The sequence below is a fragment of the Nicotiana tabacum genome, chromosome 17 (assembly GCF_000715075.1).
Source record: "Nicotiana tabacum cultivar K326 chromosome 17, ASM71507v2, whole genome shotgun sequence".
In the NCBI taxonomy this organism is placed as follows: Eukaryota; Viridiplantae; Streptophyta; class Magnoliopsida; order Solanales; family Solanaceae; genus Nicotiana; species Nicotiana tabacum.
Window position 1 is genome coordinate 127,901,987 of NC_134096.1, and position 27,726 is coordinate 127,929,712.

The 27,726-nt window shown below is 38.1% G+C and overlaps 1 protein-coding gene across 1 annotated transcript; it reads right to left on the reverse strand.

Moving 5' to 3' along the window:
• Window positions 1–20,743: 20,743 nt before the first annotated feature.
• LOC107774432 (phospho-N-acetylmuramoyl-pentapeptide-transferase homolog) lies at window positions 20,744–27,485 on the reverse strand. The gene is made up of 8 exons (XM_016593958.2): window positions 27,147–27,485; window positions 26,922–26,996; window positions 24,618–24,841; window positions 23,961–24,408; window positions 23,812–23,876; window positions 22,725–22,918; window positions 22,305–22,513; window positions 20,744–21,228 (listed from the first exon to the last, which is right to left on the reverse strand). The coding sequence occupies exons 1-8, from the start codon at window positions 27,318–27,320 to the stop codon at window positions 21,046–21,048; spliced, it is 1,572 nt and encodes a 523-aa protein (XP_016449444.1). The 5' UTR covers window positions 27,321–27,485; the 3' UTR covers window positions 20,744–21,045.
• Between the last annotated feature and the right edge of the window lie 241 nt (window positions 27,486–27,726).

Here is a 27,726-nt window from a genome sequence, read left to right on the forward strand (position 1 = left end):
CTCATAAGAACTCCCAATCTTCAATTCCATAGAACACATGAATCACCATATTTGATTCCACCTCCACCGCCCGAATGCCTAATACCTCTCTCATACACAATCATCCCACGAGAAATACTTTAAAAATTCTTCCGTGCCACCTGGAAAAAATTTGAATATCAACAGTCGATCAACCATGAGAGTGCCACAATACCAGCAAAGTACCCATAAATCAAAACAAACTGCCCCTTCTGAAATGTACACTCTCATAAAGCTATACCAGATAGTAATATCATTTACCTAGTCATCGGAAACCGTTCATGCTGCCTAAGAATTTATGTCCTTCCCTTCAAAACTGAACCGTGACCTGGTACATATAAATCCTATTCCCGCACAACACACCACATATATTATGCCATCATGTGACAAGCATGAGAATTCCATTATCAACTCTGAGTCACTAGCAAATTACATACCTTATTAGTCAGAACCCTCTTTCTTGCTTCTTTCTAGGAGAAAATCATAACACACAACACGCTCCATACATCGGTAAAAAATATCCGGTTCAAACCATGGTAGAACCCATCATGAACACTTTGAAATCTATTTGAACATAACCAAGCTATCTGAACTGAATTTTCTCTAACTCCACCAAGCCACACAGGTTGCCAAATTCGAGAGCATTACCACGAAACACCTGTAGATACTAGCCACATCATAAGTACACAAATAATCGATCATACCCATTACTGTGCTACCCCAACCTACTACCAAGCTGTCCTATTTCTCCGAGTCCTTTCCAAATTGCCTTCAAATTTTCTTGTTAGAACACTACTGTTCTTAACTAAAACTTGCCCCACGAACTCTAGCATAGAATCACACCGCCCTAAGGCTTATAAGTCGTTGAATTCTTTTATTTTATTTATTTATTTATTTATTTTTTTGTATCCCATAGGTACCACAACCAAAAATGCTTACTTCGAAGAGACTTTATGTGAACAAAAAATTGTTTCCTTCACCTTCTTGATACTAAAATGCATAATTCACAATGATATAAAATGCCACGAGTCTCAACACTGCTCAATGCAACTCCCAGTTTTCTAGTTCTAGCCATATATATAAATCTTGAAAATTCTAAATCGCTACATATAAATCTTGAATCCATTAGAACCATTCTTGAGAGTCATCCTCGATCTCGACCTCTGTAAGTCATAACTGATTCACCAGTATACCCCGAACTGAAACTAATACGACACATAACTATGCAATCCACTCGTCGATAGCAGACTCCCCCACTTAGCCTTAAGCTGCAATTATATAAAATTAGAACTTGTAAGGATTTCTCCTTCTCAATTACCAAGGTCTCGCACCGTTAACTTGCCAGACTTCTCGAAGTCTTTTATTAAGCTTTTCATGAATATTCTGAATCTCCAGCCAAAATCACACACGCGACCTCCTATCGGGTAGCGAGTAATATTCCTCGCAAAAGCTTCATCAACATCACGCCACCGCTAGCTGCACACAGGAGATAACCCACATGTGGAATTCCTTACCGACATCTTCCAATGACACTGCACTGAGTGCAACGACCACTAAATCCGTAAATTCTCCTGAGTTCATGCTCGCCCACCATTTGTATAAGTCTGCACTTTCCCTATTGACATCAACTGTACGTCAACAATACCTTCCGAACTCAAGTCATATTGCACCTGACACGATAATCAGATCTTCACGCCTCTATTCATTTCAAACACACTCCTTTCTGCCATATTCAATTTTCCTTTGTACACTAACCATCACTCCAAATAGAGTCTGCATGCCGATTCACATACTAACACGATTCCAAACCATTCTACACTTTCTCAAGGTGCACGACTACCCTACTAGTGAATTCATATGCTAATCTGCCACTCTTACTTCGGTTAAATCATCTCCTTTAAGAAACTTATCAACCTCTACTTCTCCTACTTGACCTGCTAGTACTTCAACCACCGTGAAACACTTCCCAGCATGTCTTCCCTCATAATTTGCTACCCAACTGCTGCATCAAATCGAAATGTATCTCTGTCGCACCTGAACCAATAAAATGTTACCGACTCTAAGTCTCTTCGAAGATCATCTTTCTCGAGCCATCAACATCAAAAATACCCATTCGCAACCACAATTACTACACAATCACTTACTCTTCTTGAGTCCAAACTCATTGACAAGACATGAGAATTTAATTTTCCCCAAAATTTAACAACGTGAAAGATCCTTCAAAACATTCACACTCGAGACCGTACATCACATCAAAATGAAAATCAAACGCCCAATGGCCATCCCTTACATTTCAAGAAAACATTTTTCATCACATTTACATCGTCTTAACACATCCCACAGTTACATCATACTCATCACAAAACCATTCCACCGCTCATCGAGCCACGAATTCCACTCGTAGGGGCATTATCGGACATAAGAGTCCAAATGTACAGGTTACAACTGAAGCTACCGAGCAAAAACTATGGTTTAAACCTGGCCTTAAGTCCTCCAGACTACCCCATCACCAAAACACATAATACACATCTCGAACCTCGTTCATAGAATCACAAGCCGGCGATGCACAACTGATACCGAGCGCTCATGTGCGCATACGAGGTGCGTGGAAGGAATTCAAAGAGTTATGTCTCAAGCTGAATTAATTTCGCACGATAGAATACAAGAAAGTGAAATTTTCCTAAGGGTTCTGCAGCCTCTCGAAGATAAGTACAGACGTCTCCGTACCGATCCGCAAGACTCTACTAAACCCGCTCATAACTCGTGAGACCTATGTAACCTAGGCTCTGATACCAATCTGTCATGACCCAAACTAACCCCTATCGTGGAACTAGGCAAGCCGACTCATTTCCAAAACAAACCGATATTTTCATTTCAAAGATAATTTCAATGTTATTTGACATAAAAACCTCCGTAAAGGAGTTCAAATCAAAATAAAAGTGCGGAAGGAAAATCCCAACATAGGGGTGTCACTAGTCATGAGCATCTACTACAATCTGTCTAACAATATCAAGGCAAACTCAGCCTGGAAAATAGCCAAATACAACTAGAGGAAGATAAGAGGGAGAAGAGCAGGGGCTGCGATCGCCAATAGCTACATTGCTATCTCCGAGAAAATCTGTAACCAGAAAAATCAACAACCGCTACCGTGTCCAGCTACACCTGGATCTGCACATAAGGTACAGGGAGTAACGTGAGTACGCCAACTCAGTAACAACAATAAATAAAGACTATGCAGTAGTGATGAGCAATAAAGCATATCAAGTTCATGTCACAAAAATTCAGTAAAGTACAACATGCTTTAAAAATCAGTGTTTGAATCAAATCATCTCGTTTAAACCCTGTTCCAGTAAAAATCATTTAAAAATATTTTTTCAACAGTTTTTCAAACAAAGGCTCAATGCAAAGGTGAGCAAAAATGATGAAATCATAAACAGCCCCTCGGGCAAACCTCACAGTCACTCGTGCCACTCGGGAATACCTCACAATCACTCTTGCCACTCGGGCATACCTCACAATCACTCATGCCTCCCAGTCACTCAGCACTCGGCACTCGCACTTAGTAGGTACCTGCGCTCACTGGGGGTGTGTACAGACTCCGGAGGGTCTCCTTCAGCCCAAGCGCTATAATCTACACGGACAACTCATGTGCTATAATAATAAAGTATGCTGCAGGCGGGCAGCCCCGATCCACACTCATCCTCACAATCAGGCCCTCGACCGATATCAACATGCTACGGCGTGCAACCCGATCCCATAAATATCCTCACAAATCAGGCCCTCGGCCTCACTCAGTCATAAACCTCTCAAGCCACTCGGGCATTTCAGTAAAATAGGGCATTCGGGCCAAAACATTTATATGCATCAAAATAGAGTCACAAAAATTGATTACGCGGTAAACAAGTATAAACATGACTGAGTATAGATTTTCAATCAAAAACAATGAGAGGATAGTAAGAAAAAGCCTATAAGGGTCCAAACAGCACTGGCGCAAGGCCCAAACATGGCATTCATCCCAATTTACAGAAATTCTTTCTAAAACATATAAGTATCATATAATTTCCATAAAATATGCAACTTTACAGTTGCTACGGGACGGACCAAGTCACAATCTCCAACAGTGCATGCCCACACGCCAGTCACCTAGCATGTGCGTCACTTCAAAATTGTAGAATGATACAAAATTCGGGGTTTCATCCCCTCATGACTAGATTTACAATCGTTACTTACCTCAAACCGGTCAAATCTCTACCCCGCAATGCTCTTGCCTCTGGACTCGGCCTCCAAATGCTCCAAATCCATTCAAATCAGTACAATACCATTAATACGCGCTAATGGAATAAATTCTACAAGAAAAGCTACAAAATTAAACCAAAATCCGAAATTGGCTCAAACCCGGCCTGCGGGCCCACGTCTCGAAATCCGACAAAATTGAAAAAACTAGAAATCTCATTCACTCACGAACCTAACCATACCAAATTCATCAAAATCCGACATCGGTTGGTCCTCCAAATCCTTAAGTTACTCTCCAAACAATTCCAAGCCCTAACCTCTCATTTTTTACTAATTACAACGATTAAACAACGAAAAATTACCATCTATACAAGTATTAGGGCTCAAGCAACTTACCTCATTGATAGCCCTTGAATCACCCTTCAAAAATCCCTCCACAAGCTCCAAAACCCGACTTGAAAATTGTCATGACCCAAAATTCAACTAGTCGTGATGGCACCTAACCCAACCCGTTAGGTAAGCCAATTACCAACTATCTAATTCCAATGAAATTAATGAGGCAATTAATTAAAAGAAAATATCTAAAACCAATATATATTTCCCCAAGAACTGGTAGTACAAATCATGAGCTTCTAAGAATAGAGTGTACAAAGCGGAAATGAAATAAATACATAGTCTGTTTGAATAATACATAAACAGAGCTTTTATAAATCTAAGGCTACCCTGAACAAGAGGCAGCTACAATAGGAACGCAGGTACATCTTCAGATCCCGCAACCATCGAGCACAGCAACAACAACAGCCAACATCTGCACGAAATGTGCAGAAGTGTAGTATCAGTACAACCGACCCCATGTACTAAGTAAGTAACAAACCTAGCCGTAGGTTGAAAGTAGTGACGAGCTTCTACCAAGGTCAGGTCCAAAACCACTAGTCCACAACAGTCCATAACAACATAAAGCAAATAATACCAGAAGAAACACAGAGATAAAATGCTCAGCCAAATCATGATTTCAAAAATAATAGTTCTTCCTTTCAAATACATCAGTGAAAACCCAAATCGTTTGTCGAAATTGCCAAAAATATGAATAATTTGAGAACATTTAATTTTTTTCCAAAATCCTTTCAATAATAAATAAAATATCTTAGTTTCTTTCCCAGATAACCAGTGTAAAACAAATGCATCACTATGCCCATCTATCAGCATGTGTGAGATATCATGAATAATGTGATACCGTACAGCATGAGGAAAACACATCTCTATGCATATATGTCAAGTGTGCATGTCAATGCAATGTATCTCAGAGATTGTACTCATGTACTCACACTCTCAGAGTACTCAATCTCACTGTGCTCAGTACACTCAATCACTCAGCGCTATATAATACCTGCTGCGGCGTGCAGCCCGATCCTTGTTTATAGTCGACTGCGCTCACTGGGGGTGTACAGACTCATGAGGGGCTCCTACAACCCAAGCTCTATAAGCACGGACAACTCACGTGCTGCACAGATAACTCACGTGCCATAATATAAATATCTGGATCCGCATGGCCAACTCACATGCTGCAAGGCCAACTCACGTGCAATAATAATATAAGGATCCGCACGACCAACTCACGTGCTGCATGACCAACTCACGTGCAATAATAATATAAGGATCCGCACGGCCAACTCACGTGCTACACGGTCAACTCACGTGCAATAATAATATAAGGATCCGCAGGACCAACTCACGTGCTGCACGGCCAACTCACGTGCAATAATAATATAATATATATAAAGCCAACATGGCCTATTGCGGCGTGCAGCCCGATCCATAAAATACCCTCACAATCAGGCCCTCGGCCTCCCTCAGTCATCAATCTCTCCAGTCTCTCTCTCATGGGCTCACAATGTCATGAGAATAGCCCAAAATGATAATATGATGTATCAATAAATAACAACAGAGACTGAGATATGATATGCAATGAAATGAATATGACTGAGTATGAATTTTCAATTTAAACAAATAATCCACAGTAATATGACCTCCGTGGGTCCCAATAATACTAGCACATAGCCTCAATATGATTTTTAATATGCTTTTCAGCTCAATTTCTTTAACACATAAAACTGCATGGAAAATGCCAAGATTATTTAACTACAAATTTCAAAGAAATAATTATGTCAAAATTTCTATAGTGCACGCCCACACGCCCCGTTACCTAGCATGTGCATCACCTTCCAAATTTACATAATACATATATTCAGGGTTCGTACCCTCAGCTCCAAGATTAGAAGAGTTACTTAGCTCGAACAAGCCAAATCTAATGTCGAGCAAGCTAAGCAATGCTCCAGAAATTCCATTCTGCACGTATCAACTTCCAAACGGCTCGAATCTAGTCACAATTAATTTGATTCAGCTCACAAAAATTATAGGAATTAATTCCATATCAAAATACTAATATTTTGTAAAAATCTGAAATTACGCCCCAACAATCACCCGTGGGGCCCACGTCTCAGAATCCGATAAAACTCAACAAATCCGAACCCCCATTCAACCACGAGTCCAACCATACCAAAATTACTCAAATCCGACCATAACTCGGCCTTCAAATCCTCAATTAAAGTCTATGAGTTTTTCAACTATTTTCAACCCAAAACACTAATTTGTTGATAAAAACAATAATAGATTCGTGTAATTTAACCAAAACCGAGTTAGAATCACTTACCCCAATCCATATGGTGAAAATCGCTTCAATCCGAGCTCCATAGCTCCAAATGTGTTAAAATGGCCGAAACCTCAAAATATATCTTCTGTCCAGGCATTTACTCTTCGCGATCGCGGAAAATGCTTCGCGATCGCGAAACACAAAAATTTTCAGCCCAAAATCAGCCTTTCGCGATCGCGAAGAACAAATTCCCAGCACTTCCAGATAGTCTCTAGTATAATGGTCATAACATTTTGTACAAAATTCCAAATTGCAAATGGTTTAACTTTCTGAAAACTAGACACCAAGAATATAACTTTCATTTATTTCTCATCTCCCAGTTCTTTACAAATTTCTAGATATAAGCTTCCAAAGCCAGCCATGTGCAACGGATATTTCCAAACTCTTCTCGGACAGCCTATAGTGTATCTACCATAACTTTTTGTACACACCTCCAAATACAAATGGTTTACATTTCTGAAAACTAGACATCAAGGGCTATAACTTTCAATTTTGGATCATCTCCAAATTCCTTATAGATTGTGAGATATAAGCTTCCAAAGTCGGGTTAGTGCAACAGAGATTTTGTTCTACGCGATCGCGAAAGAGCTTCCGCGATCGCGATTCACAAGGTTCCAAACTGTTGTTTGCTCTTCGCGAACCCGATCAAATGTTCGCGATTGCAATGCACACCTCTGTAGGCAGAAACCAGCAACTAAAAATGGCCTAAAAATTGTCCGAAACCACCCCGAAACTCACCCGAGCCCCTCGGGACCTCAACCAAAAATACCAACAAGTCCCTAAATATCATACGAACTTAGTCAAAGCCTCGAATCACATCAAACAATGCTAAAACTATGAATCGCACCTCAATTCAAGCCTAATGAACTTTGAACTTTCAAATTCTATATCTTGTGCCGAAATAAATCAAATCAATCCGGAATGACTTCAAATTTTGCACACAAGTCATAAATGACATAACAAAGCTATTCCAATTTTCAGAATCAGATTCCAGCATTGATATCAAAAAGTCAACCCCCCAGTCAAACTTCCCAAAAATTTAACTTTTGGCATTTCAAGCCTAATTCTACTACGGACCTCCAATAATTTTGCGGACATGCTCCTAAGTCCAAAATCACCATACGGAGCTATTGGAATCATCAGAATTAAATTATGAGGTCGTTTACACATAAGTCGACATCCGGTCACTATTTTAACTTAAGCTTTAAACCTTGGAACTAAGTGTTCCAATTCATTCCAAAACCTCACCGGACCCAGACCAATTGTCCTGGCAAGTCACACAACAACTGTAAAGCCCAATTTGAGCAGTAAATGGAAAAACGAGGTTATAATACTCAAAACGACCGGCCGGGTCGTTACAAAAATGGTGGAAATGAACCAAATTCGCGAAGGGGTCTATTTATGGTTTCTGTCCAGGTTTTTCGCACCTGTGGAAACTTTCACGCTTCTGTGCCACCGCACCTGCGGAAAAATGGTTTCTGACCGGTCGGATCGTTACATTCTCCCCTACTTAAACATACGTTCGTCCTCGAATGTGCCAAGAGTTGTTTCCAAGCCATCAAATCACTGTTCCATCTTACCACACACGTACTCGGGGGTGAACCCACGTCACCCTATTCCACATAGGCTTGACTGCACAATACAACTGAAAATCATTAATTTAACCTTAGCCCATAAACCTTGGAGTTTAATTTCCAACATCCAAAATTCTTTTCAAGACCTGAATCTCACATCTACACACTGTATAAGTCCGAACAAGCTGCATCGAGCTATAACTATAACCACGGATATAATCACCCAGCATATTACATAACTCGCATGCTCGTAGCACCATTCCTGATCACAGTAACTACTCCAAAACCAACCAAGTACTAGTATTAAACCCCGTATCGAACCAAACTTCATCCCAAAATCTTCGTACACTGTTGATAATAAAAGAAACACGCAGAAATCTCAGGACCCCTTATCAGATCAACAAGTCATGGATCTCTCTCGCCCCAACCAGAACCATAATCACTTTCTAAGCCGAATTTCAATATTATCCTCCCGAATATACTGTTATAAACCTGATAGTACCCATTCCAGATCCAATGACCTTATTTTACTAAACACATCTATTCTACAGATATGCCGTAACAATATAACTCAGAGCCACAACCCGTGCCATCCGTGCACCTATACGCAACAATTCAAATGTACTCAAATGCTCATATTATTCAAATTCCGCCATAAGGCCCCCAATAAAAACAGTACCATGTGTGCACATAACCAATGAATCACAACTCCTCGTAGCATAAAGGAGTAACTCACAGATCATTTGAGAACACGAATAAGTTCAACATCAACCGAATGACACATCCCTCAATAATAGCAGTATGGAGCCAACCATTCCCGCTCGGTGTAGAATACACATCTTAATTGGGCCTATCAATGGACCCCCAAATCAACTCTAGTTACCCACAGTAGATAAATAACCCTCCAAAAATTCACCGCGACTAATTCATAATACATCCTATCATCTGACTAGCTTCGGCCACGACTTCACAGTCCGCAACCATGTACAATCTGCTCCTGAAACTCCCAAATTCTAAATTTATAGGACACGCAAATCACCATATTGATTCCATCTCCATCGCCCGAATGCCTAACACCTCTCTCATACACGATCATCCCACGAGAAATACTTTAAAAGTTCTTCCGTGCCACTTGACAAAATTTGAATATCACAGTTTATCAACCATGTGAGTACCGCAATACTAACTTATACATCTGTAAGTCAAAATACAATGCTCCTTCTGAAGTCCGCTCCTTTCTCATACAACACTAAGTAGTAATAGTATTCATCTAGTTATTTGAAACCGTCCATGTTGTCCAACATTCGTTACCTTCTCTTCAAGACTGTACTGCTACCTTGTATATGAAAATTTAGCTTTCGTACAACACGTAACATCTATATTGCCATCATGTGAAAGGCACAAGAATCTTATTATCAACTTTGAGTCACCAATAATTTACATACCATTTTAGTTAGAAACCTTTCTCTTGCTTCTTTCCAGGAGGAAATCACAATACACAACATGTTCTCCACACCGGTAGAAACCATTAAGAATACTTTGGAATCCATTTGCACATAATCAAGCCCTTAAAACTAAATTCCTCTAACTCAACCAAGCCACGCAGGTCGCCAAGTCCAGGTGTATTGCCACAAAGCACCTGTAGAAAACCCCCACATCATATGCACCCAAAGAACCGATCTTATCCATTACCATACTGATCTAACCTACTACCCAGTTGTCCTATTTTCTCCGAGTCCCTTCCGAATTTGTCTTCAGATTGATACTTCTTCTTGCTAAAATACCATGATCTTTAACCACAACCTACCCTACAAACCTTAGCATAGAACCACAACGCCCAACGACCCACACGAAATTGTATTCTTCTTAAGAACCTTCAAAAATACCACAACTATAACACTCACTCATCCCACGATTTTTAATATACTCATCCGTGAAATATAATCCGTAACCAGGAATTTCCTTATTCGAGTCATCCTTGATCTCAACTTCTGCAAGTCATAGCTAACCCACAAGTATGCCTCAGACAAAAACTAAAATTTAATATATAACCATGAAATTAAGCCGTCTGCAACAGGCTCCCCCACTTGGCTCAAAGCCATAAATTTAAACACTTCATAACTCACAATATCCATACTCTACTACTACCCTAATACTTCCGTCAGTTCAACGAAAAATTCTTCTCAAGCTCATACAACGCCAACTATAAAAATACCCCAAATCATCTGCTAAGCTCGCAATCATTCTCTTGACACTCAAGTCAACTTTCTCAGCCAGATTCAAATTCAAATTCTCCACACATACGCCCTGCTGGCGGAAAAGTAACTCTCCACTCACATATAATGAACACACCTACGTAGATTACTCTCCAGGAGATAACCCACCTCCCTAGCCTTAAATTGGCATCTTGTTATAGCTTTTCGCAGTCACAATTACTATGCAATCACTTAGTCAATCTGAGTCCAAACTCATTACCCAGACATGAGAATTTAATTTACCCCAAAATTTAGCAATATGAAAGATCCTTCAAAACATTCATACTCGAGACTGTACGTCACATTAAAACGAATATCAAGCACCCAATGGCCATTTCTTTACATTTCAAGGAAACACTTCTCGTCATATTCAAATCGTCTTAACACATCCCGCGGTCATGTCATACCCATCATACCTCCATTCCACCGCTCATCGAGCCTCAAATTCCACTGTAGGGTCATTACCGGACATATGAGTCCAATTGTACAAGTTATAACTGAAGCTACCGAGCTTAAACTGCGGTCTAACCATGGACTCAAGTCCTCCAGACTGGCCCATCACCAAGACATAGAATTCACATCTCGCACATCATCCCTGAAATCACAAGCCGGCAATACACAACTGATACTGAGCGCTCATGTGCGCATACGAATACGTGAAAGGAAATTCAAAGAGTTATGTCCCAATCTGAATCAATCCCGCACGATAAGGAAAGACAGATGGGAAGTAAATATCCTAAATGCCATGTAGCCTTTCGAAGATAAGTATGGATGTCATCATACCAATCCACAAGACTCTACTAGACACTTGCTCATGACTTGTAGAACCTATGAACCTAGAGCTATGATACCACCTTGCCACGACCCAAAATCCAACTAGTCGTGATGGCACCTAACCCAACCCGTTAGGTAAGCCAATTATAAACTATCTAATTCCAATGAAATTAATGAGGTAATTAATTAAAAGAAAATATCTAAAACCAATACTTTTTTCCAAGAACTGGTAGTACAAATCATGAGCTTCTAATAATAGAGTGTACAAAGCGGAAATGAAATAAATACATAATCTGTTTGAATAATACACAAACAGAACTTTTATAAATCTAAGGCTACCCTGAACAAGAGGCAGCTACAATAGGAATGCAGGTACATCTTCAGATCCTGCAATCATCGAGCACAGCAACAACAATAGCCGACATCTGCACGAAATGTGCAGAAGTGTAGTATCAGTACAACCGACCCCATGTACTAAGTAAGTAACAAACCTAGCCGTAGGTTGAAAGTAGTGACGAGCTTCTACCAAGGTCAGGTCCAAAACCACTAGTCCACAACAGTCCATAACAACATAAAGCAAATAATACCAGAAGAAACACAGAGATAAAATGCTCAGCCAAATCATGATTTCAAAAATAATAGTTCTTCCTTTCAAATATATCAGTGAAAACCCAAATCGTTTGTCGAAATTGCCAAAAATATGAATAATTTGAGAACATTAATTTTTTTCCAAAATCCTTTCAATAATAAATAAAATATCTTAGTTTCTTTCCCAGATAACCAGTGTAAAACAAATGCATCACTATGCCCATCTATCAGCATGTGTGAGATATCATGAATAATGTGATACCGTACAGCATGAGAAAAACACATCTCTATGCATATATGTCAAGTGTGCATGTCAATGCAATGTATCTCAGAGATTGTACTCATGTACTCACACTCTCAGAGTACTCAATCTCACTGTGCTCAGTACACTCAATCACTCAGCGCTATATAATACCTGCTGTGGCGTGCAGCCCGATCCTTGTTTATAGTCGACTGCGCTCACTGGGGGTGTACAGACTCATGAGGGGCTCCTACAGCCCAAGCTCTATAAGTACGGACAACTCACGTGCTGCACAGATAACTCACGTGCCATAATATAAATATCTGGATCCGCATGGCCAACTCACATGCTGCAAGGCCAACTCACGTGCAATAATAATATAAGGATCCGCACGACCAACTCACGTGCTGCATGACCAACTCACGTGCAATAATAATATAAGGATCCGCACGGCCAACTCACGTGCTACACGGTCAACTCACGTGCAATAATAATATAAGGATCCGCAGGACCAACTCACGTGCTGCACGGCCAACTCACGTGCAATAATAATATAATATATATAAAGCCAACATGGCCTATTGCGGCGTGCAGCCCGATCCATAAAATACCCTCACAATCAGGCCCTCGGCCTCCCTCAGTCATCAATCTCTCCAGTCTCTCTCTCATGGGCTCACAATATCATGAGAATAGCCCAAAATGATGATATGATGTATCAATAAATAACAACAGAGACTGAGATATGATATGCAATGAAATGAATATGACTGAGTATGAATTTTTAATTTAAACAAATAATCCACAGCAATATGACCTCCGTGGGTCCCAATAATACTAGCACATAGCCTCAATATGATTTTTAATATGCTTTTCAGCTCAATTTCTTTAACACATAAAACTGCATGGAAAATGCCAAGATTATTTAACTACAAATTTCAAAGAAATAATTATGTCAAAATTTCTATAGTGCACGCCCACACGCCCCGTTACCTAGCATGTGCATCACCTTCCAAATTTACATAATACATATATTCAGGGTTCGTACCCTCAGCTCCAAGATTAGAAGAGTTACTTAGCTCGAACAAGCCAAATCTAATGTCGAGCAAGCTAAGCAATGCTCCAGAAATTCCATTCTGCACGTATCAACTTCCAAACGGCTCGAATCTAGTCACAATTAATTTGATTCAGCTCACAAAAATTATAGGAATTAATTCCATATCAAAATACTAATATTTTCTAAAAATCTGAAATTACGCCCCAACAATCGCCCGTGGGGCCCATATCTCGGAATCCGATAAAACTCACAAAATCCGAACCTCCATTCAACCACGAGTCCAACCATACCAAAATTACTCAAATCCGACCATAACTCGGCCTTCAAATCCTCAATTAAAATCTATGAGTTTTTCTACTATTTTCAACCCAAAACACTAATTTGTTGATAAAAACAATAATAGATTCGTGTAATTTAACCAAAATAGAGTTAGAATCACTTACCCCAATCCATATGGTGAAAATCGCTTCAAAAATCGCTTCAATCCGAGCTCCATAGCTCCAAATGTGTTAAAATGGCCGAAACCTCAAAATATATCTTCTGTCCAGGCATTTACTCTTCGCGATCACGAAGCACAAAAATTTTCAGCCCAAAATCTGCCTTTCGCGATCGCGAAGAACAAATTCCCAGCACTTCCAGATAGCCTCTAGTATAATGGTCATAATGTTTTGTACAAAATTCCAAATTGCAAATGGTTTAACTTTCTGAAAACTAGACACCAAGGAATATAACTTTTATTTATTTCTCATCTCCCAATTCCTTACAAATTTCTAGATATAAACTTCCAAAGTCAGCCATGTGTAACGGATATTTCCAAACTCTTCCCGGACAGCCTATAGTGTATCCACCATAACCTTTTGTACACAACTCCAAATGAAAAATGTTTACCTTTTTGAAAACTAGACATCAAGCGCTACAACTTTCATTTTTGGATCATCTCTAAATTCCTTATAGATTACGAGATATAAGCTTCCAAAGTCGGGTCAGTGCAACAGAGATTTTGTTCTATGCGATCGCGAAAGAGCTTCCGCGATCGCGATTCACAAGGTTCCAGACTGCTGTTTGCTCTTCGCGAACGCGACCAAATGTTCGCAATCGCGATGCACACCTCTGTAGGCAGAAACCAACAACTTAAAATGGCCTAGAAATGGTCTGAAACCACCCCGAAACTCACCCGAGCCCCTCGGGACCTCAACCAAATATACCAACAAGTCCCTAAACATCATACGAACTAAGTCGAAGCCTCGAATCACATCAAACAACACTAAAACTACGAATCGCACCATAATTCAAGCCTAATGAACTTTGAACTTTCAAATTCTATATCTTGTGCCGAAATACATCAAATCAATCCGGAATGACTTCAAATTTTGCACACAAGTCATAAATGACATAACGAAGCTATTCCAATTTTTAGAATCAGATTCCGACATTGATATCAAAAAGTCAATTCCCCGGTCAAACTTCCCAAAAATTCAACTTTCGGCATTTCAAGCCTAATTCTACTACGGACCTCCAATAATTTTCCGAACACGCTCCTAAGTCCAAAATCACCATACGGAGCTATTGAAATTATCAGAATTAAATTCTGAGGTTGTTTACACATAAGTCGACATCCGGTCACTATTTTAACTTAAGCTTTAAACCTTGGAACTAAGTGTTTCAATTCATTCCAAAACCTCAGCGGACCCAAACAAATTACCCCGGCAAGTCACACAATAACTGTAAAGCCCAATTTGAGCAGTAAATAGGGAAACGGGGTTATAATACTCAAAACGACCGGTCGGGTCGTTACAAAAATGGTGGAAATGAACCAAATTCGCGAAGGGGTCTATTTATGGTTTCTGTCCAGGTTTTTCGCACCTGTGGAAACTTTCACGCTTCTGCGCCACCGCACCTGCGGAAAAATCCATCGCAGGTGCGGAACTTACTTAGGAGCCCAGCTTCCGCATCTGCGGCCCAAAACCCCGCGCCTGCGAAGGCGCACCTGCGCGTTTCCTCCGCTTCTGTGAAGCCTGCCCAGCATCCCCTTTTCTGTATCTGCGCCCCAGGTTTTGCACCTGCGGGCTCGCAGATGCGACCTCCAACTCGCACCTGCCCAACCTGCCTAGCCCAGCATTGCCCGTACCTGCACACTCCCCACGCGCACTAGCGGCCTCGCACCTGCGATTCTTTAGAATCACCCTGAGGCCCTTGGGACCTCAACCAAAAATACCAACAAGTCATATATCAACATACCAACTTAGTCAAACCTTCGAATCACTCAAAACAACATCAAATCATCAAATTACCCTCGAATTCAAGCCTAAGAACTTCTAAATTTCTAAATTCGGCAACCGATGCCAAAACCAACCAAACCACGTCCGAATGACCTCAAATTTTGCACACACATCACAAATGACACTACGAACCTACTCCAACTTCCTAAATTCTATTCCGACCCCGATATCAAATTTTTCACTGCCGACCGAAATCGCCAAATTTCTAATTTTGCCAATTCAAGCCTAATTCTACCACAGACCTCCAAATCACATTCCGGACGCACTCCTAAGTCCAAATTACCTAACGGAGCTAACGGAACCATCAAAATTCCAATCCGAGGTCAAATGCTAAAGAGCCAAATTTTGGTCAACTCTCCCAGTTTAAAGCTTCAACAATGAAATTTCTTCTTCCAATTCGATTCCGAGATACCTACAACCCAAAACCGACGATTCACACAAGTCAAAGTACATCATACGAAGCTACTCATGCCCTCAAACAACCGAACAATGTGCAAATGTTCAAAACGACCGGTCAGGTCATTACACACTATCAATATCTTTCTTAATTTTTTTAATTGTTTCACAATATCTTTCTTGTCATATATTCCCATTGCATGAGTATGTCCAAATGGAGATGGATATGGAGCATTTGTCGGATACTCGACCTTTATTTCAGCTTATTCAAGGATGTATTCAATTTTGTCTGGCAAATTCATTCTTGAAAGCTCTTATGGGGCTTCAAGCATGTTGGTGAACTGAGTGGAAAAAAAATGAGGGACCTAGTCATAATATGTATAAAATGTATAGATAATTTGTATTAAATTATTTGTACAGAAGTGAAAAATATTTACCTTGATCCATGATGGTTTGATCATTTTATTTTCCAATGCAGATATCCATATCTTATTTTTACTAGCTGTCCAGTTAAGTATGCGGGGGATCGAATTACCAACCCTTGTAACTATATCAGTGTTGACTGTAGAGCAACACTCATACAACCATATTTGCATACCGAGTGTAAAACCTCGAATGAGATAAAAATGCACAGAAGGGTTGAGCTTGTGCCTAACGGACTGAAGCAATTGTGTATAAGCTTTGATACCCCATGCGAAATTCGCATACCGTCCCGAGTCCACCAAATAGAACCTAAAATGGTCTAGCAAACCATTATCTTTCTATGAAGGACAGAGGAAGAATTCTATCAGATAGATAATACACAGCTTGACTGCATCCTCATCATTCACCCAACTACGGGTGGTTACAATTGGTTTCAAGTATGATTTCTCAACTTTTTCCTTGTTCGAGAAATAGCTCCTCATTATTTTACTGTCATACTTAGTTGTGTAACCAAAGTATGTTACTTCTGTAAAATATCTAAGGCCGGTGATAAGGGCAAACTCCCTCAACTCAAAGTTCAGCCTTTATCTCTACTGTAAAAAAATCAGAACCGGATACGTTCAATTCATACTTCATGAGAAAGTGAATTGTCTGATTTTGGATACATGTTTTGGGCAGGGAAAGAAAATGCCCAAAACATGTCTTCTTAAACAACTTTAACCCATTTTCAGACAATAACACATTGATTTAGCCGGGAACATCAGGGTCGGATAATGTCTGAAATCTAGTGATGCCATAATCAACATCATGTGGTGCAAAATGTTCGATTCTGCACCAAATGAAACAGTAAGTTAATAAAACTTGTTTGAAGACAAAAAATAAAATAAATACAATTCTACTACAATTTAGCTACAATCAGAAAGACATAAATACCTTGCATGCAAGTAAGTTACAAAATTAGTAAATATATACAACAACTGACTACATTGAAGCTACAAATTATGTTTAGAGCAAGAAATTAGAAAGTAACAACAAGACATAACATATACAATTTGTTAACAGAAAATGAAGCTAACATCTACAAATAGAGTAATTAATAACCAATAAAACTAACTAAATCAAGTAGTACACCCCCTAACAATATGATTTCGAATAATAGGCTATAAATGTTCGATTCTGCACCAAAAGAAACAGTAAATTAATAAAACTTGTTTGAAGACAAAAAAAAAATATAATTCTACTACAATTTAGCTACAGTATGAAAGATGTTAATACATTGCATACAAGTAAGTTACAAAATTATTAAACATATAGAACAACTGACTGCATTGAAGCTACAAATGCACCGATAAAATTATGTTTAGAGCAATAAATTAGAAAGTAACAACTACACATAATATATACAATTTGTTTACAGAAAATGAACTAACATCTACAAAATAGAGCAAATAATAAATAATAAAACCAACTAAATCATGTAGTGCATTCCCTAATAAAATATTTTCAAATAATATATAAGAAATCTACAATTTCGAGTAAAATATAGAAAAGTTGATAACCAACAACAAATATACACAATGTAGACAAAATTTCTACAAATACAAAAAAATAAAAAATATGTAGTCTCATGAGACTGAGAACAGGTTTTGTAACTTTATAAAAAATAAAAAAAATTGTAACTACTAAAATTTTACCTTCTCCAATGACTATTGGGGTATAGTTTTAGGTAATTTTTGAACCTTCTTCTTTTTTGAAGGTTTGACAGTAGGAGAAACTTTGATTTCTTTTGCAGGTTTCGGGATAATTTCTTCTTCGGCAAAATCATCATCACGAGCAGTTTCTTTGCCCTTCTGCTTTACTGATTTAGCAGATGTCGAAGCTTCACCAGCATCCCTGTCATACTTGAGTTTTGTTCGAGCTTCTGCCTTAGCTTCACGAGGAGAAAGCTTGGACTTTGTCTCTGATTTTGCATGTGCAGATTTCACTACTTTTTTGGGTGAATCCTGTGAGAAAACACTCAAATCAAAAGTAGGAATATCACCAACATTAACTTTTTTAGGGCTATTCTTCGAAACTCCTTTCTTCTTCATTGTAAGGAAAGAAAAAATTTAAGCTACTACTGTTTTCGTAGGATTTAGAGAGAGAATTAAGAAAGATTGAGAGAGATTATAAAAGATTTTTGAAGAAAAATGGAAGGGAGCGTTAAGGGAAGGAGAGACTACAGAATCGTGGGGCGGGGTATAGAGAGAGAGAAACGTGGGGGAGTGGGATATGTACGTTAGAGAGATTTTAGGAGTTAATTGATTCTCATTAAATTCCTAAAATGTATATAATTGGTAAATTGTATATGCCTATGTAATTAAATTGAAACTTGAGTAGAAAGAGTAATAAGGTTTCAAATAGTGTATAGGAACGTAAAAATCTCATTAAACAAAGACATTTTTTGTTTAAAGAACATAAGCATTTATCTTTGAAAGGTTGTAATATTTTAAAAGGCTTAACCGTCCAATGAACTGATTAGTCGTAATGATAATAAGTATTCAAATTAAATCTTACATAAAAATTAAATTCAATTTAAGTAAGAAATTTGTAATCCAAGCCATAGCCAGAGGCGGAGCTAGCCTTTCAAATAAGGGTTTGACAGAACCCAATAAGTTTTGTCCAAACTCTATATTTTTCTTAAAAAATCATTGAATTATGTACGAATTATTAATTTAGAACCCACTAACTTAAAAGAATTAGAATACTACTGAACCCATAAGTTTCAAATCTTAGTTCCGACTCTCGCTATAGCCCAATTATAACATATTATGGACAAGTATTTTTAATGAGAAATGGGTGGACTTTAATGACTCGTCTATTTTCCACATCCAATATGGAATTTCAGAAATTCAACAGGTTGAAACTTTAATGGAGTCAATCTCCTTTGTTTACAGTCGGACTCCTTGGTTTAAGAACTTCCGTATTACACTAGTTTGTAATATTTCTTTCCTATATAGGCTACTACAATCCGTAATACTAGTAACTAGTAAGTATCTCACAGACATCACCTCGGTATTACTAAAAGTTGAATCATAACCCTCTTGTGACCTAAATTAAAGATATATAGCCAATTGATATTTAAAAACCGACTAAATCTACCGAATCAGTTTTTAGGTTTCTCTTAATAAAACCGTAGATTTTTATATAAATCTATAACCGTACCGATAATTAGGGTAAATTTTTTATTTTATGAAAATAAACTAAAAAAATATCGAATCGCACCAAATAAATTCACATGTGAAAAATATATTTATATGTTAAGTTTAAAAATAATAAAGTATTAAATTTTTTCTTGGACTTTAAAATTATGAAAATGGTTACAAGCCAACATGTAATTAAACTTAAAATCTTAATCTCAAACCTATTGTGCTACTCCTATTGAAATTAAATTATTTTAAGCATACCTATTATGCTACTCCTATTGAAATTAAATTATTTTAAGCATATTTACTAGCCAGATACAAGGTATTCTAGTGATTATGAGTAACAAACTAAGTACAATATATTGAATATGTTTCTTTCGTATGATTTAGATTTATCTTTTTAAATATTTAATCTTTTATAGATTTTATTCTTGAGTCCCAACTTGGTTAATATCTTTCCACTCGAGTGACTGATATTTTCTTTGCCTTTACTTAGTTTCTTTTACGTTGTTGTAGAATAGTTGATGGATCTATACTCTAACCATCTTTCATGTTTTCTTAATTCATCACCATTTAAAGAGAATATTTAGGGAGTTTTGCTAAGTCATATAAAAGTACGTATGTTATTACATTATACTTCTACTAGTGACTTTTATATGACAATTAAAAAAATACCAAAAATTAACCGAACCATATCGATACCGAAGAGAAACCGATATGATTGAGACGGTGTCATGAAGTCTAATTTTGGTTATATATAACAAAATAACCAAAAAATTTATATGATATAAATTTTATAAAATAACCGGCCGAACCATTAACACCCCTACACATGGTAATCACTTCGAGATGCAAGGCAATTGGGGATGGTCGATGAGAGCTGTGGCTAGTTAGACCTATGCTCGGCTATGGTCGTACAACACCTTAAAATCATTTAGAAGTTGAATGGAAGAAATAAAGAACTAAACAAAACTATGAGCACCTTCTGTATTCTTATATACTAAATTAAAGAATTTTAAATCCAGAATATTAGTAATATATTCACAAGAAATCGGGCATGGGGATAATTTTAAGATTCTCAAATATTTGTATAACTATTTAATGCTACTTAGGTCACAGAATACTACATATAAGGCCATTTTCCCGGTATTTCAACATTATGAGGAAAAAGTAAAAGAAAAACAGTTTCCTCAGTCTATTCTAAGCTTGAAGGGAAAAAAAAAAAAAATTAAAAAGGAGAAAACTTGCTGCAGGAAGTGTCTCCAGATTGTCAACATATGCCAAAAGCAGACCCAAAAAGCTCCATGACTTGTGGTTAAACTGAAGTCAGTCCCACATATCCGGCACTCAAGGCTAAAATGCAAGAAAAAGCATATGCACCAGCAACAATGACAGGTTCTTTTACCCCACATAACTCGAGGTGGTGATGAAAGGGTGCCATTCGAAACAAGCGGCGTCCAGTTCCTTGAAAATACTTTGTTGTCTTGAAGAAGGAAACCTGAGACAGAGATAAGTCTCTGTCAGTTAAAACATAAAAGTGCAGACACATTAATGAGATTATTGGATACAAACTAACCTACTTAAGAAACGGGTGAGCGAATTTAGGCCACAGAGGTGGACTGTAATTTCATTTTTACAAATATATAAAGATAGCAGCAAAAATTCAACCTCAACCGAGGTTCAAGAACAAGGAACACATCTCAAGCTACCTAATCCGAACTAATTAGAGTGGGGAAGGCAGTTTAATTAGCTAATTACATTTGTACAGTAAAACATCCTCAAAGCAATCAGGTTGCAAATTTAAATAGAATGATGCAAACTTCTCAAAATGTGAAGGCTACATTTGTTTCTCTTGTCCTAAAGACAATAACAACAACAACAACCCAATATAATCCCACTAGTGGGGTCTGGGGAGGGTAGTGTGTACGCAAACCTTACCCCTACCATGAGGTAGAGAGGCTGTTTCCAATAGAAACTCGGCATCCTTCCCTCCAAGAACTCCCCACCTTGCTCTTGGGGTGACTCGAACTCACAACCTCTTGGTTGGAAGTGGAGGTTGCTTACCATCAGAGCAACCCCTCTTGTCTCCTAAAGACAATAAGCAAAAGTAAATTCTTGGAATTGCAAAGGGCATAATTTCTTTCGCCTTCTACATAATCTCAATTCTCCTTAATTCCCTCCATGACTGCATTTATGAATAGAAGCACTTACATGGAGAGGACCAGGAGAGAGCAAGAGAAACCAAATTAAGAACCTTAAGTTGCATGGCTAGGTAGGTAGGTTGATAGAGAGGGAGGGGGACGACGACAGTATCAAAAATAAAAATGAAAGGGGGAAAAAGGGAGCAATGAGTTCCTCTTCCAAAATTTTAAATATTGACACAAGTAGATTATAGAAGCATCTCTATATTACATAGTTCGAACAAGAAAGCCAGAAAGGATAAAGTTACCAGAATCAGAAAGTGGACACTAGGAATATCGTATTTGCAAATAAACTGATAATTCATCCACAAGTGTTGAGAGAGCATTATCCATGAGCAAAAAATTACAGAATGGTTATATAGATACAGGTTACCTGCAGTATAACTGATAATGCTTCCAGGACAAAAACACCAGATGAAATGAACAATGGAAAGAACATCCCTGTACAAGCAGCCATAGAAGCAAGTGCGCCTCCTAAGGCTAAGGCTCCTGTATCACCCATAAATATTGATGCTTTGTACCGGTTGTGCAGAAGAAAACCTGCACAGGCTCCTGCCATGGATGCTCCAAATATGGAAAGCTCTGTTTTTGGATGCACAAAACCATACTCAGCAAGAATAGTGAAAATTCAGAAAATGCAAGCCTCAAGACACTGTTTTGCTTGGAAACCAAAATAATGTTAACTTTTTCATCACAAAAACTTCCGTTAATAATATTGAACTAAGTAACACAATGAAGTCAGTACACTTGAATTGCAATGAAAGCCACAAGGATCAGTAGTTCAGAAACTGACCAGAACATATAGGAAGCACTGCAATCGACATTGCAATGAACGCCAATGTGGCAGTTCCTCCAGCCAATCCATCGAGACCATCAGTAAGATTAATTCCATTAGCCATGGAAACAAAGCAAAACGAGGTTAAAAAAGGATAGAGTTTTCCAAGACATATGAGCCCAAGAGGCGCAGGTAGGGGAACCACTGCTTTCCTGCATACACATAGAAGATGTTAATCTTACATGATATGGAACCAATTTCCATGCATATACCACGTAGGATTTAATATTGGCCGAGAAAGAAGAGATTTCTGTTGTAATATACAGGAAAGCATGTTTGCATCTTCATTCTTCAGTAATGTTAGCAGAATATCCAGTTAACTCTAAGATTTCAAGCAAGGTTTCATAAGCTTTGAGTTCCTTATTCAAAAATATTTCTGTATTCAAACATTTAAATTGTAATGTTCCAGGAGCTGTGCAAGAAACTGATCTATAAAGGGAACGAGGATTAGCGTTGTAAGTATCAAAAACATCCAGCATTTGTCTATGCTGCTAGGAATGTTATCAAGATCAATAACTCCTGTTATTCTTTTATCCCCCTGATTTTGTTCCTTAAGTTAGAGAGTTCTTTATCCAACTATGGGATGTTGATACAAAATTCATGATGCGACATTCACCAATTAGATAGCAAGTCAACGGGTGGAAATTCAGGATCTAAATGTGTTAGGACCTAAGGCACACTAGTGACTAATCCAGTTCATCCAGAAGCATCAATTTGAGGAATGAAAATACATGAATTAAATCTTTTTAATATACTGAATAAGAAGAAGGGGTAGCCTTGGAGTAACTGGTAAAGTTGTTGTCATGTGACCAGGAGGTCACGGGTTCAAGCCGTGGAAACAGCCTCTTGCAGAAATGCAGGGTAAGGCTACGTATAATAGACCCTTGTGGTCCGGCCATTCCCCGGACCCCGCGCATAGCGGGAGCTTAGTGCACCAGGCTGCCCTTTTTTTATACTGAATAAGAAAAACTTATTGTTAACATAAGATAGATTTGTGAGTTACCATCATAAAAAGGTTGATGAAATTAGTTACAAGAATGTATACATGCTGTAGGGTGACGGTATGTCCGACGTGTACAGCCAAAAGGAGAACAATGTCCCAGCAACTACCTGTGTACCAGAGAGGAGTACTGTCAACTCCAGAGCAGCAAGAGCAAAACTTATGATTTGAAAAGATACAAAAAAAGGAGTCACCTCCAATATAATTCTAAATCGAGCGGATAAGCCAACATTATTATTCCTCGTACTTATCAAGTCATCGAGTAATCCAATTGCTGCAAAAGCTAAAGTTGCTGCAGATGCTCCGAGAACTTCCAGAGAAGAAAACCCAACAAGAATTTGTGCAACAATTACTCCAATGGGGACAAAATACAATCCACCCATAGTAGGAGTTCCTTTCTTACTAGAGTGCCGAGCAGGCCCCTCCTTCCTGATTAAAGATTGGAGTTTTAAACTGCGAAATAATGGGACACAGACATAACCTACACAAGACACTGCCACTGCAGAAATGAGAAAGGGACGCATCAGGTAAAGTGGAGCCAGGGGCAGTCTGACAATCTTCCATGCACAACAATCCACAAGAGACAGAAGCACCGTCGAGAACGTTATGAGACCTATGTTGTTTAGAATGCCATATTTTGTCCTGCATTATATGGGTTTGAAAGGCGCTGAGAGAATGGAGAAAACTTTACGAAATTACCAAAAAATAAACTTGGTTAGAGTAATGCTAAACACACAGTCTTCATTCCTTTAAGCTCATCAGTACAATAGTTCTATATCAATAAATTATGAGATACATAAAATGCGTAGAAAGATATAAGATACCCGTTCTATGGGTACAAGCAGATTTACTTTTTTGTCTTGTACGCTCTGCCAAGCATTGATAACCGGTGGGCAGTTGCTGTTATGGAGTCATCGGCTGGATAAAACTGCTCCTTGGGGGTAGGCAAATCAACATCAGTGATCGGCTGTAGTATAATATCTCCATCGCTTTCTTCACCTTCACTTGCAGAGAGCCTATAATCAATTGCTCTATTATTGTCTCCCCAGTCATGAAGTGAAGAGACCCCAAAATCCTGTATAACAAAAAAGAAAAACACGTATGATACTGAACTAGTATTAGGTTTGTTCCATGGCAGCAGTAGGAAATGGTTATAGTTTTGTAGTGCCGTCTTATGCTAAATTCATTTCAAGCATTGGTATAGTTATATAACAATCTCATAGTCAAGCACAACAAGTTTTATAACAGTATAGTTAAAGGCTCACTAAAGGCGCACTTAAGCCCTGAATCTCGGTTAAGCTAAGGTGCTGCTCTTCGCCTGGCTTAGTTGGCACTTTAGCGTAGGCACTAAGGCGCTAAGTTGTGCGTCTCTACACCAATAGGCTCTGTCGTTAAGAACATAATGCTAGACAACAAAAATAGTTGACAACATTATGAAGAAACTTTTAGCAATTAGGAATAAGACACTAAAATTTAGTATAAGAAAACTGGCCATTAATAACTTAAAACTACAACATTAGAAAACTAGCCACTAATAACTTAAAACTACATCATTTCATCAAAATCAGAAATTTAATATGGTTTTTTATCTTGGTTGATATGTTATTGTTTTCTTGGAAGTTTGAACTGGTAAGTATTTTATTGAAACAAACAGCAAAGCACTAAGAAAGAGCTCTGTAGGTACAAGTCAGAAAATCCCCAGTGCAAAAACAAAAAGAGAGGCACCTCCTATCTATACAGAAATTGATTCCTGTAGTGAATTGATGAAATCTAACATACTATTTTCATCATTTACATCCTGTTCATCTGTATAGCTTCATTACAGTATCTTCCATTCGTTTGTCAAGTAATTATTGTTTGTGTTACAATTACATTTTTAGATTTATTTTATTTTTCTTATCTTTTTCTTCCCGAAACCCGCACTCTAATGACATAGAAAAGAGGCAAAATCTGGCCAACTAATGACGCATGCCTCACTGGGAGTTTTTTCCTGTGAATGATATTTTCTTCTGTAGCTATTTTGTAGGATAATCTAGGGAATCGACCTTCTCTTTTTTAAGCACCGACTCGGTCAACCCCCAGTATCTCAAGCTCTATTAGCTCTTTCCAAAGCAATGACCTTGGCTTTTAGTCTTCCTCTATGGTCCATTTGGCAGAAAAGAAAGACAAAAGATGCTTAGAAATGATGCTGCCCCTGCACATGTATTGAAACTCAATGCGCTTAGAATATCTGCAATTTTCGTTCAATTGACCTTAGAGAATCCGTGCAGTGTCTCCTTGATCTAGTATGAATCTGTTTCTTTTCCTATTTATACCTGCATCCTTGTATGCCGCTTCCTGTTGCTTAAATATTTTCTTAAGCAGTCACTTGACAATCTCACTCCAATCTGTACAAACAATTACAGTCTTCATATTTTCCCATCAAAGAAAAACTCCACTTGGACATTTTTTGGTTGCTAAAATTTTTGAAAAGGTTTTTCTTGAGGAAAATAGTCTCCTATGTGAAACAACTTACTTGTTGTGATTATCTACTCAACTCTTACTTCATAGCAATTTGTCCTATCAACATAAAACATTTCTTTTCATTCCTTGCTACTTATAATCATCCCGGGCACACCTCTCCTCCCTCCACCAATATGATATTTTCACCAACATAATATCTAGACCAAAATGACTTAAAATATTTAACAACATTTTCTGTCGAAAACATTCAACACCCAACCAAACAGAACAGTAAATCAAAAAATATATCTAAACAACATTTTGCTGTCGAAAACATTCAACACACAACCAAACAGAACGGTAAATCAAAAAAATATCTAAAATTGGTAAAGAACAGACATAGCTAAAGTGAAAAGAGCAGCAATACCATAACGACCAAAAAGGAATAGTATACAACTACTATTACGCTTCAGTCCCAAACAAGTTGGGGTCGGCTATATGAATCCTAACTAACCACGTTACTCCATTTAAGTCATCTCATCCAATATTATGCAAATACAAAAATATGTACTAGATGCTCTGTATATTTTCTAAATGTATGAATCTCTGAAAGGTGAAACCATTCCTAGAGAGTATAATACCTAAAGTAAAAGTGCTAATGTCTACAACATATGCTGAACTAATAGTAAAAAAGATAAAAGGAGAAAAACTACCTCATCCATTGCTCGAACTTGAAGAAGCCTAGGAGGCAAACATAACCCATAGCGCCTAGCTCTTGATCTACAGATCTATATCAATGTACAAATTACACCGAAAGAAGAAGAAAAACGTCAATTTATCAATAACCCACTGGAAAGACACGAAGGTCATTTAGTGTTTTTCAAAGTCATTTAAACATCAACCGCAAAGAAAGACACTGCAATATTTCACAAAATTACCTTCAAAGGAAGATGAGAGCTTAATTGGAGATGATGAGGATTAAAGTTGATTAATAAACGCTGAAATTTCAGATTCGGAGACCCTTTTCCATTCTGATAAAACCCAAGACTATAGAAATCAGAATTCCAATCTAATTTTGAAGCACAAGACCTTTGATATCGCATGCGTACCATTTTTCAAGGGTAAAATCTTAAGGCTTGTACAATATAAATTAAGCAGTGAAGATCTATCCTATATTAGATTAGAATATATTATATATGTATATACTGGTTTGTTGAGAGGGGGGGAGGGAATATACTGAGCTGAAAAGGGGAATGTGTAAAGAGGGAAAAATTAAATATCCACCTGAACTTCGAAATCAACGGAAGAAAGCTTAAAGCTTTGCGGGAAGCGGTGGAATAACGCTCCACTAGAGCGCGTAAGAAAGAAGAAAAATGGGATGGTCGTTTGGTTGCGGCTGAGGAAAACTGTATTTTTTCTGTTGAGATATTTTCAGTTTTAATCCTTGAAATATTGATAGGTTCTGATTTAGTCCTTGTAATATCTAGTTAAGCATATTAACCTTCAATTGATGGAATA